General features: G+C 43.5%; 2 protein-coding genes across 2 annotated transcripts; both read right to left on the bottom strand.

Moving 5' to 3' along the window:
• Nucleotides 1-391: 391 nt before the first annotated feature.
• LOC145330172 (uncharacterized) lies at nt 392-960 on the bottom strand. Its single transcript, XM_080174767.1, has 2 exons — nt 782-960; nt 392-636 (listed from the first exon to the last, which is right to left on the bottom strand). The coding sequence occupies exons 1-2, from the start codon at nt 958-960 to the stop codon at nt 501-503; spliced, it is 315 nt and encodes a 104-aa protein (XP_080030893.1). The 3' UTR covers nt 392-500.
• Nucleotides 961-1,905: 945 nt separating this feature from the next.
• Nucleotides 1,906-12,329, bottom strand: LOC145330171 (uncharacterized). The gene is made up of 3 exons (XM_080174766.1): nt 12,136-12,329; nt 11,831-11,990; nt 1,906-3,206 (listed from the first exon to the last, which is right to left on the bottom strand). The coding sequence occupies exon 3, from the start codon at nt 3,203-3,205 to the stop codon at nt 1,919-1,921; it is 1,287 nt and encodes a 428-aa protein (XP_080030892.1). The 5' UTR covers nt 3,206; nt 11,831-11,990; nt 12,136-12,329; the 3' UTR covers nt 1,906-1,918.
• Nucleotides 12,330-13,860: the final 1,531 nt, after the last annotated feature.

Raw genomic sequence — 13,860 nt, 5'->3', positions numbered from 1 at the left:
TTATATAGTGTCAGACCTGAATAATCAGAATATAAATGTGAAAGAGTCGAAGCAAAATTGTAAGTAAAATTGTTGAAAAATTGCTTGATACGGAACAATGTTTATGGACATACTTACATATTAAGGACTTGATTATAGAGTTGCTTCGCTTATAATATTGTACTTTGTTGTCCCAGGAATCAGTATACCAAAAATCAGATCAATTGGATTATTAGATCACATAAAAATTTGTTGTTAAAAAAGTTTAAAAAATCAACTTGTTTGAAATGGACGTACGGACATTCTGGTAATGATTATAGAGTTGCTACGCTTTCTAAATCGTACCTAATTACTACAGGAATCACCATGCAAAGTTTGAAATCAATAGGACAATTCTAACTTGCCTAATTTTGTGCGGGAAGGATGCTGTATCCCCCTTGAGGCTTAAGACTTACAGATTGGCTAGTTATAGAGCAGCTTTTGCAATAATAAACTACCTGGGTCTGTAATGCAGGGAAGGATCAAATTATCACAATCTCACCAGAGGTTATCCAAAGGGTGCGGGGGGCCAGGACGGGAGTACGGTTAGGGTCTCCAGGCGGGGCCTCAGGGCATTTAATGGAGTCTGGAAATATTGGAAGATCTTGATGTTTTGGCCTAAACAAATAGAGTTATATTTTGGGAAATTTGGTGGAAACCTAAACTTCACCCGGCCTAAGCTATTGTCCTATCCTCCCCCCAATTACATTATTTGTTAATAGGGAAGGTGGAAAGGTTAATGATTTGAAGAACTAAGCTGTACCTGGATGTTAATTCTGGACAGCTTAGTTTTCCAAAGAGCCGGCAGACATTATAATTAAGCGGTCTGAAAAATGAAAATCCGTAATTTGCTATTTGCAACCGCGAAATTATGATGTCTGCCGCAGTGAGCCGCAGGCAGCCTCTGTTCTTCTCCAAATTTGGTGGCCTGAAAGTGTACATACATTAGCGTACATGACACTCCCGGCAAGAAAAAGAAGAACATAGGGCTGTGGGCTGATCACTGCAATGTACAATATAAAGTGGAGAAAAAAGAATACATGACAATACACCCCCGAAGCCGTCACCGCTGGACCTTTAGAAAATGGAAGTGGCATTCGGAGTGGCTGGTCATCACATTTTTTTTTTGGAATTATTATGTCTTTTCTGAAAGACATATTGGTTTTGGATTTGAATAAAAAATGGAAGAAAGGGAAAAGGAAAACACATTGGAAAAAATGAATTTACAATTTTAATTTTTGGAATTGGAGACAAAGGTCCATGGTCTCCAGTTCTTTTTTGGCGGCTGAGAGATCCGCGTTGGCCTCACGGGCTTGCTTCCGGGCACGCTGGGAGGCTTTTTTAAATTTTCTAACTTTGGTTAGAGAAATTTGGCGCCAGGGGGTTGTAGTTTTGGGGGGGCTCCAGACGGGGAAGAGGGCAAAATGCTGGGCTTCCACGGCCGGGCCCATTTTTGACGCAAGAAGCAGCACTTCATAGCGAAGGATGCTGACTTCGCGCCTGGCCAATTCTGGGGGCATACTAAATGCCCACATCCTCCATGAATCAATCTCTTCCTCGAGATACTCGATATGCCTGGCAAAACCGTCCAGGTAACGGCGGTTTACCACATCCTCCGGGAACAGCCGGGTGTGGTCATGAATACCACGCCGGATGGACTCTAACATACCTTTGATGTCTCTGACTTCATACAGGATGTATTTGTGGTGGTCATAGGGCTTGCCAATTTTAGCCAGCAAGTCGAATGGCAGACTCATTGTGGTTTGGGTTTTATCTGAAATTAGATAAAATTTGATAAAATTGATAAAACGAAACTTGTAGCGGCACAAACAGGATGAGAGAAAATAATAATTTTATTTATCGACACATTTTTCCTTTAATAGAAACTTTTGATAGAGATTTAATAGAGACGGTCTGTTACAGGTATATAGCCGTAACCGTCCTGGCGTGAGGGGTCATAGGTGTTATCATGATGACTCTCACTTTGGAAGTGACGAACGTATCTACCCTGTGGTGTGTTGATATGATTGTGTGCATATCTATCATCATAGTCTGCTGGTCGGCGGTAGTCTTGACGTACAGCAGGTGATGGTGACCGTTGTCGTGTAGGTGAACGTTGTCTCGGGGGAGAACGCCTTCTAGAATAAGAACGGCGTTTTGGGGAATAGTGTCGTGTAGAATAACGGCGCCTAGATGGCGAGCGCCGTTTTGTAGACGAGCGGGAGCGTGAGCGCTGTCTTGAGGTGGAGGGTTCCTGCTGTTTGACCTGGGAAACTTTTTGTTTTTTCCTTCTTGAACCAGAATTCTGGAGACCGTGGGTTTTCAAAGAAGGTTTGGTGGTGTGCTTACAGTCAGGGCAAGCTTGATTTCTACAGTAGAGCATTTTACTATTATGCTTTGGAATCTGGCTGATGGAATTTTGCATGTTGTCAGAAGTCTTTTTTCTGTATTCGTAGAACTTCTGTTCACGGTGGAACTCTAAACGGGCGAGTGTGGTTTCCATCGCTGCTTCCTTGCCTCTGAGGTATTCCGCCTGTACGTAAAGGGAGTACATTTTTTGGAATCTGGGGGCGGATACATCATCCTTTCCAAGCAGCTCATGTATCAGATCAAGTTGGTGCCATCTGTCGAAGAAGGTGGGCATCGGGCTAGCATGGAATATTTGATAGAGATTATCAATACTCTTTGTCAATTCACTGTCCATGTTACACGGGGGGGGTTTAGGCTCCTCGGGAAATTTTTGTTTGTATAATATTTCGAGGCGGGCTCTCTTCTGAGCCTCTTCCCTAACCTGGCGGGTACTTGAACAGTGGGTGCCTTTTAGAGTCCAAGCCGGGATTTGAACGTATTCTTCCTCGTTAGGTAGGAAGTTTCCACCCTGGTTGTCAGTGACGTCTATCTTGTGCAGTTCCTGGTTAATTTTTTCTTCAAGAGTTTTGATATTTTCTTGAGCGCACAAGGTAGCTTCCAATAATGTATTTTCAGCTTCAAGCATCTCCCGTATATCCGGGTTGTTGACATTCTGGAACAGAGCGGGTTCAATTCGGGTAACGGAGCCTGGGTGTAGTCGATCTAGCAGCTCCTTTCTCTTCTCCTTTAGATCTTTTTCAACAACAGCTAGCGGTTTGGTTAGAGGGGCGCTGAGAACGGGGCCGTTGTTGGAGATGGCGGAAATGTTGGAATCCATCCTGGAATAAAAAAAATTTTTGTTTATAAAAGAGAAAGAGAAGGCTTTTATGGGGTGTATTGTTTACAATGGTTTATAATATTCGTAAAGCTAAAGGAAGATTGGCAAATAATGATTATTATATAAGAACATTTAAATTTAATATTTGATAACACTAATCCAGGTTTTCTTCGGCTGGAATCAATTTATCGGTTATTGATGTAGAACCATCATCCTCGTAGGTGGGTTAAACTTCTAGAGGCAATTCATCATTTAATAATAAGATTATTAAGGGCATTAATCATCATTTATTTGTTATAATTTAACATTTAATAATATGATTATTAACGTTATTAACAGGTGTGTGGACCTGTAAGTAGGATTCTTCTTTTGTTGTAATTTAATATTTAATAATAACATTATTAATATTAATTGTTGGTTTGTAAGGCAATTACAGCCGTATTCAGGGAGGTGGGCCAATTCAGCCTTTATTTAATAGGTAGGTTTTTTATGTCTTCGGCACTTACAGCCTTTATTTATTTGAATGAGAAATTTATCACAAATGCATATCATGGAAATGCGTGTCTGTGAGGTTAAAATTATTATCTTCGGCAACTACAGCCTTTATTAGTAGGTTTAAAATTGAAGCATGCAGATCATGGAAATGCGTGTCAATGAGGGTAAAATTATTATCTTCGGCAACTACAGCCTTTATTAGTAGATTTAAAATTAGAAATGCAAATCTTGGAAATGCGTATCAAATGAAGTTAAAATTATTATCTTCGGCAATTTCAGCCAACGTTTAGCGGGTGTAACTCATGTGCGATGCATTGTGTTATCCCGTTACAGGAATGGTTTTAATGGGAGGTTTTTAGTTTGCGTTGCTCCGAAGTGTAAGACTCGTCACACTTGGAGGCCGCGGATCTGATCTGGTCAATTAGCGCGAGCTCGTCCTCGGAGAACAGGATGGCAATGTGCCGGACACTTCTTCTGGTTTCATGAAACTCTTCCTTCCAGTGTTTCCGCCAACGGATAATTACCTGACGGACGATACCATCATCAGAAGTGATGAGGTGTAGGACCTGGCCAAGGCGCCAGAGTTGATCGCCAATCAACTCATCTGGGGACCGGAGGAAAACAACGATATCCATTTCTTTTGGTTGTGGACCTGTTTTGCCAAATTTCTTTGGTCTTGGAATGTAATCTGGAAGGCGTTCATACAGCCAGATCTGCCACCATGATTGATAGAGGCGTTCCATCTGTTCCAATAGGCGGGATGGTTGCTCTACCCTCATTGGTCCAGTGGGTGCACGCCTGTTATTCCTGCCGTGTATCAGACGGTTAGGCGTGATAAGGTCTGCGTGACCTATATCCTCCGTTCTGGATACCGTACAGATTGGCATGTTGTTTATTTCATTGGCAATGTATGAAAAGGCGGTCTCAAAAGACATGACGTCCAGCTTGAGACCGTTGAACGTTGCATGGAACAAGGTTTTGATCTCTTTGATTGAGCGTTCCACGCAACCTTGATAATTGTGGGCAGCAGTGGGACCGATCTCGTACTCTATGCTGCAGCTTTTTCCATTGAGCGTTTTAGTGATGTCAGCCATGGAAAACTCTGATTTTGCTACGCCCTTGATGAGCTGTGCACCTGGGTCGATGAAGACCTTTTTAGGGTAGCAATAACGATGAACGAATCGTTGGAAAGCTTGAAGAAAAGCGTCAGTGTTATACTTTGTCATAGCATAACAAGCCGTTGCGGATGAGGCTGGGTCTCTACAGACTAGACCCCAAACCTTGACTGTGGATCTGTGGTTATGTTCACAGTGAGCTAAGAACGGACCCATTAGGTCAAGTTGGCAGTAGTAGAACGGGGGAGCAATGGTCAATCTGTTTTGATGGATTGGTCCCATTTCAGCTTCTAGAAGCTTGGCCTTGAACCTACGACAATGTGGGCAAGCCGCTCTGATCTCTTTGGAGAGATCTCTGCCATTAAGAATGTAGGCAATGTGCCTGGATTCTAAGAGTGTTGCGTTTACATTTCTGTGTAGTGCAAGCTCTTGATGGGCGTATAGCATAACGGAGTATGCTATTAAGCTATACCGATTGACTATCGGTCTAACGAAGTGGAGGGGAGACAAATCAGGCATGATATTGTCAACGTCTTCTATGTTAGTGCCCTCGACAATACGACCATTGTATTTTATAATGCCATCGTCAGTGACGACATTGTTGCCGTGGGCCTTTGAGTTGGAGAACTTAAGCACTTCTTTAGTAGCAAGTCTAAAGTAGTAATTCTCCGCCTTGTGGATTTCTTCGTCCGAAAGTTGGACGACCTGAGGATTTGGATGAGGGGGGGCCTTCAAATTACGGTACGATTTGAAGTCGAAAAAGCAGAATTTTCGAACAATGGCCATGACACGGAGAGACTTGGGCCATGACCGTTTGCACGGGTCGTAGAGATAATTCGAGAACTTGGTTATCTCTGCCGTTCTTTCCTGAGGTGATTTCGTATCACCGTGGAGGATTCTGACCTCTTGGGCAGCAGCCTGCTTCGCTTCCATTGATAGTTTAAGATCTTGGAAGGATTGGGCTGGCATGTCCTGGTAATCCAGATACATCCAGGGTTTGCCGTTTTGCCATTCAGAGTTAGCATCGATATCCTTGATAGTGGCGAGGAAACGAGTACCCAAGTCGGCTATGTTGTTTTCAGATTCAACATGTCGCCATTGGTCTGGGGAAGAGAATCGGCGAATTTCGATGACGCAGCTGCGTACGCCAAGAGAAAGAGGGCGTGCATCTTGATGAAGCCAAGACAACACAACGGAAGAGTCTGTGAAATAGGTGACCTTTTCTACCTTGTTTTTGAGATTTTTGGCAACGGTTGTTGCGAGAATGGTGCCTACAACAGCTGCCCTGAGCTCTGCTCGAGGAATTGTGCTACCAGTTACAATCTTTGATTTGGCAGCAGCTAGTCGGACAGTGACCTCGCCTGTGAGAGACATTGACCTAACATGCACGCATACGATTGCCATGTTTTGACTAGCATCAACAGATACTAAGAGATCAACTTTGGGCTCAGAATTTGCCGGAATTACGGACCGTGGGCACGAAACTGACGCAAGTTGTTGCATCGTTTCAATGTTAGTCACCCATGTGGGAAGCAACTTGGTTGGGAGACCGTCGTCCCAACCAGTGGCGTAAGAAAGGAGGTCGTGATAGTCTGCTTTGAATTTAGCAGTCACGGGGGTGCAGAGTCCGAGAAGGTCGAAGTTAGAGGCAACTTGCGACAAGATTGTTCTTTTTGTGAAACTGTGTAGAAGAGCCTCTTCAAGACTTCCTTCTACTGGTGGAGGTCTTTTACCTCGTTTTGTTTTACCAAACGAGAGAGGTTTGACGTCCAGACTGAGAGTGTCAGCAAGTGGAGCCCATCGATAGCCGAGGTAGCTGACATGTGTGCCATCATTCGACACAGTGTCTTCAGGTACAGCTGAAGATTTGACAAAGCTTTTGACGCTCATGCCTGCTAAGTCAAGAGTGAATTTGACTCCCGCAATGATTTTGTCTAGTTCAGTTGCGGAGTCTGTTGAATCAGAAGTATCATCAACATAAGTTTTGGTTTTGAGAACCTGGGCACCTGCAGTATGTTCAGGATGATTGTCCATGACATACTGAGCTACCTGTTCAAGACCTTCTGCCGTTTGGTTGCCAGAAGGTTTAACCCCATAAATGATGGTGCGCATGATGCGCGTTCTGATGGTGCCACCAGGGGCAAGGCTATCAACCCACAAGTACTTGTGCCAGCGGAAATCAGATGGATCCAACTTAATCTGATTGTATGCCATCCGTATGTCGCATGCGAAAGCATGTGGGCCTGCTCTGAAATTGATGTCCAGAGCTAAGATTTTTTCAAGTCTGTTTGTGCCCTTTGCTAGGACGTCGTTCAGACTTTTACCTGACGAGGTTGTCGCAGAAGCGTCAAATACAACCCTGACTGGGGTGGAAATAGAGTTTTCTTTAGTGACGAATCGCCAAGGGAGGTAGTATTCTCCTGGCAGATTGTCTACGAGGGCGCGTTCCTCAGGGGATAGGTCATCAATGTCACATGAATAGCCATTCGATGCTAGTTTGTCATGTGACGCCATAACTTGTAGTTTGGCCTCTGGATCCTTCTGCAATTTTCGCAGCTGGGACTCCAGAACTTTGAGGGCCCTGTTTTTGTTTGGTTGTAACTCCCTAACCGGATCAGCAATGAAGGGAAGAGATGCTACGATCCGGCGTTCGTCAGGTAAGAACTTGACGGACTTTTTTATTAGGAGTTGTTCGGCCTCTTCTTTCAGAGAAGTTGCCTCCAGAATGTCTCCGTTTTTGCAGTCATTGCAGCCACGGCATCCTATGCAACGGTAAGATGCTTGAGTGCCTATGTCTTCACTCTCAAGATACTTGCGTTCATGTCGTTTGACGTGTTGAATATTGGTGCTGTATGTATGAACATCCAGCGAAGCGTCCTCGTCTGTTGTTTCCTCAACAGTGATTGGACGGGGATACGGAAAGGTGTCGGTTTTGGAGTCATCCGCGCACCAATTCCTGCCACTGTTCAGAAGTGTTTCAGTGGTATAGCGGTAGGCAGACAGCTCGTTGGTGAAGAAGAGAGCAGCACCAACAAAGTTTACAGTCTCGGCTGCTTTAGCCCAAGCCTTGTGGGGGCCACCAAGTACACCTGTGTGGCCGTCGATACCCTTAAGTGGGCTTCTGTATAGAGATAAGCCACAGGGCAATGAGCAGATGCGCATTGGGAACAAGTAATTGTACTTGATTCCCAGGATTATGTCGACTTGGCCTCCGCCAATGACATCTGGAACGGTAGGGAGGAGCTCGTGGCCTTTGTAATGATTTGCAAGGTCACCATAAGGCTCCTTGAGGTCCCAACGAGGAAATGGAGCCGTCAGCGTGTCCATTTTCGCAGCAATTATAGTTGCGGACATGGCACTGTCGACTAATGGCAGTGTGAACTTGTCACTGCCATAGGGAAGATGGACGACTTTACCACCTGCTACGTTCATGAGGGTGGGTCCAGGGCGGTGTTCTGTGGCATTTAGTCGAGCCGCTGCAGAGGCTGAAACTGCGGCTGTGCCACAACCGCTGTCGTAAAAGACAAACAGCGGATTGCCGGAAAGATCAGGGACGTTTTGGCACATGAAAATGCCAGGAGCAGCAACATCAGGGAAGGTGTTGGGGTCAGAAACGTCAGGTGTGGTGTCAGAGGTTTGGAGATTCATGGTGATATTATCCATGAACAGAAGGTTGCCAGATGTTATAGGAACATCCTTTGGCAATGACTTGCGGAAATCGCCTAACCTCTTTTTATTCTGCTCGACATGAATAGAGCAGGCGAGGATATGCTTTTGCACGCGATGAGCGGACGCGTACTGGCAATTGTCAGCTTGACAGTAAAAGGTGGTGCGACAGTCGTTTTTGTGGTTATTCCACCATTCGTCAATATTGTCGAAATTGACGCTGGCGTCCATTCTGAGGCACCTGTGGCAGGCTTTTGTCTTGCCATGGAGTTGGCGTTTCTCCTTATGTGGTGTTTTGATGTACACCTGGCATTGGAACAAATATGTGTGTTTGTTCTGACAAAGCGCGCAATCAGTTGGTACAGGCTTAGAAGCAGTGCCTGTGTATGCTAAGAGTGGAGTGGGCGTCTTAGCGGACTTATCAGAGGCCTTGCCTTTAGGGCGTTGTTTTGGGTCCTCCGAGGCCGAGAAAGTGGAGGCCGTGTAAGTTTGAGAAGCTGGTTTACTCCGGTTCGAGTTTTTATGACCCGGGTTGTTACCAGCATGATTGGACTGTTTGTTACTGGAACTGCCGCTGTTTGTGTTGGCATTGTTGCCGAAAGAAGTTGCGGTGCCAGTGTGGAGGGATGCCCCTTCATGTTGGTTGAGCTGATACTGTAGCTGGCGGAGCTCAGAGTCAAGAAAGAGGAGAAGTTGTTCATAGCAATACTGGCCATCTTCTTCCCCGTGCTCATCTGCACTCAACATGAATTTTCTAGACATCTCCTTAAAGTAGTCGCCTTTAAGAAGATTCAACACGGAGTTGGCAATATCTGTTTTGCCGTGATACAAAGTTTGCTCCGCGTCATTTTCTTTTGCAAATTCTTGGGTGTCAGCAAGCAGTGAACGGAGTTTTACCATCCATGTGATCTGCTGTTCCCAGTTGTATTTAGGGCATGGTCCAAGTTCCATGATTTTGGCCTTGCGTTTAGCTATGATGCTGGTTTTGCTGCCGTAGTGGAACGACAGCTGCTTCATACAGGCCTTAATGGATTTTTCGGCAGAGCACAACATCTGTGCATTGCCTTGGAGACATTTCTCTTTCAGTATCTCCAATGCTTCGACTTCTGCTATGGAAGGCATTGAGTCAATGTAAATCTGGAACTTCTTTTGGAATGTGAAGAGGTCAAGTTTATCTGTCTTGGCCCCAGAAAAGTGAGGGATAGGAATGTTGGAAGAACGCTGATTGAAAGAGTGTCCTGAGATAGGCACTCCGAAACGGTCCCTCAAGCGTTCAACGTATGATTCCACGCTGGATATTTCAGTTTCGAGCGTGGTGGACTGGGCATCCAATGCTGTCGCATCTTCCTCCATGTCCGTAAGCATCGCGTCCTCACAAAGCGTTTTGGCTTTATGTAAGGAACGCTGTGCCTTTTCGAGTAGCTCTTTGAATTGAGCATTAAGTTTATTGAACTGACCTAACTGCTTAACTTCGGTCGTTTTAAGGTCGCCGAACTTTTCGCAGAGATCGTCGAGCTCAACAAGCAAGGGGTCCCTTTTTTGTTTTACCCTTGCTTGTTTTACCGCGTATGTCGTAGGATTTATGCGGTTGGGGATTGGAGCTGTTTGCTGGAGCATGGTTGCAGCAGGAACAGCTGTGGCCTGAGTCGTAACTGCTGGAGGCACAATTACTTGGCCATCACATGGTAAGGTACCTGCCTCGGATCCGACTGCTGAAGTGGTAGTCGAGTCGTCAGAACAAGTAGAGAGAGGTACTGCTGGAGCAGCAGTCGTCGTAATCGGTTGAGCTTTCAAACGTGATGTACGATGTTCATGAATGAACTCGATTTTTGAGCGCATGGCTATACGTAGCTGTAACGCTTTGTTCATGTCAGCTTCGGTGACCCTTGGGTCTGGGCTGTTGCGAAAGAAAGCTATTATGTGGCGAATTGACGAGGCTTTTTCTTCCAACAATGATAGACTATTGTCTAGCTTTTCAATGCTAAACCTGTCAGGGTTATTTATGATGCTCTGACAGTCTTCGTCTACCATCATGCACTCATCGCATTCGATGATGAGTTTGGTTGCCTCATCAGTCATGGTTGGGGTCTGTGCTGTAACAAGCGCAGATAAATCAACACTAATATTGTGTGTCGATGTGGAAGCGTTATAAGCGGAGCCTGGGAGGTGGTCGTGTAATGGGAACTGTTCAGGGTTATAAAAAACCTCGTCCTGAACCTCTTTCTGTAAATCTTCAGAATAGAGTTGTTCCAAAGCTTCTTCAAGAATTGAAGCTGATTTTTGGAAGGATGGTATGGGGGAATAATTATCCCAATCTAGTTGTTGTGGGGCTAGCTCAAACTCTTCAGTATCTGTAGGGGTTGTGGGGGTTTGTGGTGAAAGGCCGTTATACGGATGTGTAACGGGAAAAGTTACCAGTGGATCAACAGGTGAGGAGGGTAAGTGGGGGGCTGCAAGTAGTTGGGGAGCTGCAGGGGGTGTAGGGAATCCTCGGATAGGTGACGGGGATGGGCTACGGTGGTGGCTGTTTTGGCCTGGGGGGGTGCGACTAACGCTGGGCCTGCGTGAGGAGACGACGGGCCTAGAGTTGCGGTCAACCGGTTTTTGCCGTTGAAGTAGCGCTTTTTTTGTTTTAAGGAGTTTTTTGGCGCGTAATTCAAACGGGGTGTTGAGTTTATGTTTTTTGGCTAAAACTCGGACGGTTTTAGGCCGACGACTCGCAACAGTCGCAGAGTCGGATTGTGAACGTTTGGTGTGAGAAGGGGTGGGGTGTGAGTTAGATGGATGATAGAGGGTGTTATGCCTTGAGCGTGTAATTGCTCCGGGCGGTTTAGTGAGAAAAATCTCCTTCATTGACCACTGAATGCTATTGTTAATTTATTTATTTAAATTATAACCTCTCTTTAGCTTATATTTTTTTTTTTTTTGGTGTTTTTATATTTTTGTGTTTTTACAACAAATAAATGATGAGGGGAGAATCTTCACCGAATTTTTGTTGTCTTTAATATGGCGCAGTATGGCAGGGACCGCAAGCTATCAGGGAGATGAAAAGGGGTAGGGGGGAAAACAGGTTCAGATTATTTAACAGCTATATTGTTAAATAAGAGGACAAGGAGTTGTCCTATGGGTAGGGAGAAAAACAGGTTCGGATTACTTAACAGTTATTGTTAAATAAGAGGACAAGGAGTTGTCCTATGGGTGGGTGGCACTTAGTTGTAAAGCACCTCAGCAGCTGTACAGAATTAACAGTCTGTAAACATCAATGTGCGGGAAGGATGCTGTATCCCCCTTGAGGCTTAAGACTTACAGATTGGCTAGTTATAGAGCAGCTTTTGCAATAATAAACTACCTGGGTCTGTAATGCAGGGAAGGATCAAATTATCACAATCTCACCAGAGGTTATCCAAAGGGTGCGGGGGGCCAGGACGGGAGTACGGTTAGGGTCTCCAGGCGGGGCCTCAGGGCATTTAATGGAGTCTGGAAATATTGGAAGATCTTGATGTTTTGGCCTAAACAAATAGAGTTATATTTTGGGAAATTTGGTGGAAACCTAAACTTCACCCGGCCTAAGCTATTGTCCTATCCTCCCCCCAATTACATTATTTGTTAATAGGGAAGGTGGAAAGGTTAATGATTTGAAGAACTAAGCTGTACCTGGATGTTAATTCTGGACAGCTTAGTTTTCCAAAGAGCCGGCAGACATTATAATTAAGCGGTCTGAAAAATGAAAATCCGTAATTTGCTATTTGCAACCGCGAAATTATGATGTCTGCCGCAGTGAGCCGCAGGCAGCCTCTGTTCTTCTCCAAATTTGGTGGCCTGAAAGTGTACATACATTAGCGTACATGACAAATTTAGCTAAAAAAGCTATCCGTTACGGACGGACGGACCGACCCTAATTATAGAAAAGCTTCGCTTTTAAAAATACACAACACACTCTAAATACACACGTAAAAATAATAAAATGCATTGCTAAGTAGAACTTTCTAATGTTTCAAAAGTGCATTTACCTACAAAAGCTTTTTTTCCATCTCTCATGTATGGAAATATTTTAATTTCAAACAAATGTTATTGCTTTGATTAAGATTTTTAAACGTATTAATATTAATGTTTATTATTCTAGTGGTTGCGCTCCTAGTATCTAGGAGCTCTGTATTTTTAGAAGTAAGGAATATAGGAAATTAGCCTAAAACCAAACTTTATATCAAAATTAAATAGCCTAAAACCATATAATATGTTGAACTCAATCGTTTCAGTATTATCGAAATAGGATATGCAAATCAACAGCTAACGGAGAGGTGCGACTAATATGTTAAAACATTGTATATTTTTTTATTTGCAAGTTAATTCGTCCCTGTTATTGAGGGGTTTTCAATTGAAAATATCAAAATTAGCCTAAAACCGTCTCGGCACCTATTTGAAGTTTCCATAAAACGAAGAGAGGTTAATGAGATCTTAAAGGATCTTAACCCCCATCTCCTACAAGCAACAATATTTGCCTACTTCAATATATTAAATAAAATTGTGTAGAATGTGTGTTTGCCTTTTTTACAAACCAATAATTGCAATGTAGCTAAGATTTAAAAATCAAATGACAACATCCATGAGTAGCGAAGCTTAAAAATTATGAATGGATATCGGAAAAAAATTACTAAAGATTAGTGTCATACAATAAACATTTAACTTGATAAAATAGGGAAATAATAAAACCTGTAAAATCACGCCACCTTTAAAATTACGAAACCTAAAAATCTAGAAATCGTTCTAGCACCGCAATCAAAAGACAAATCTTAATGAAATTTGATGGAAATATGTAGAATATGGGCATATTCAATCCCTGATAATTTCAGTCCTTAATCCTGAATAGGAATCGAGAAAGTCACTAAAACCTAAAAATATAGGAATTGATCTAGCACCCAATTAATGAACAAGTCTTGGGAAAATATGTAGAATGTAAAATTAATTAATCCCTGAAAATTGCAGCCCTCTATCTTGAAAAGAAATTGTGAAAATCAAGAAAACTTGTGAATCTACGAATCGATCTAGCACCCCAAATAACAGACAGGTGGACAAAACAAACTATAGATTAGATGGGCATATGTCATAGGAATAATCACTAAAAATTTCAGCTATCTATTTGGAAAAGGAGCCAAGAAAATCACGTTTCCCCCAATGTGTTTCTTGCAGACAGACGGACATTTCAAATTATAAAGTAGCATCGCTACTAATAAAATACTTACAGATAAGGAAAATGCGGTTGTAATAAATTTATGCAATTTCAGGAATATGGTTTAGGGAAGGTTTAGAACTATTTGGGGGAGGGGTTCTACACTCTCCCAAGAGAAATTACAACTAGAAAATATAACCCTCCTCGATCCT

Source organism: Acartia tonsa, chromosome 10, assembly GCF_053477335.1.
Source record: "Acartia tonsa isolate MP-2025a chromosome 10, ASM5347733v1, whole genome shotgun sequence".
Classification (NCBI taxonomy): domain Eukaryota; kingdom Metazoa; phylum Arthropoda; class Copepoda; order Calanoida; family Acartiidae; genus Acartia; species Acartia tonsa.
The sequence above is the reverse complement of the archived record's forward strand: the minus strand, read 5'-3'. Positions and strand labels throughout refer to the sequence as shown.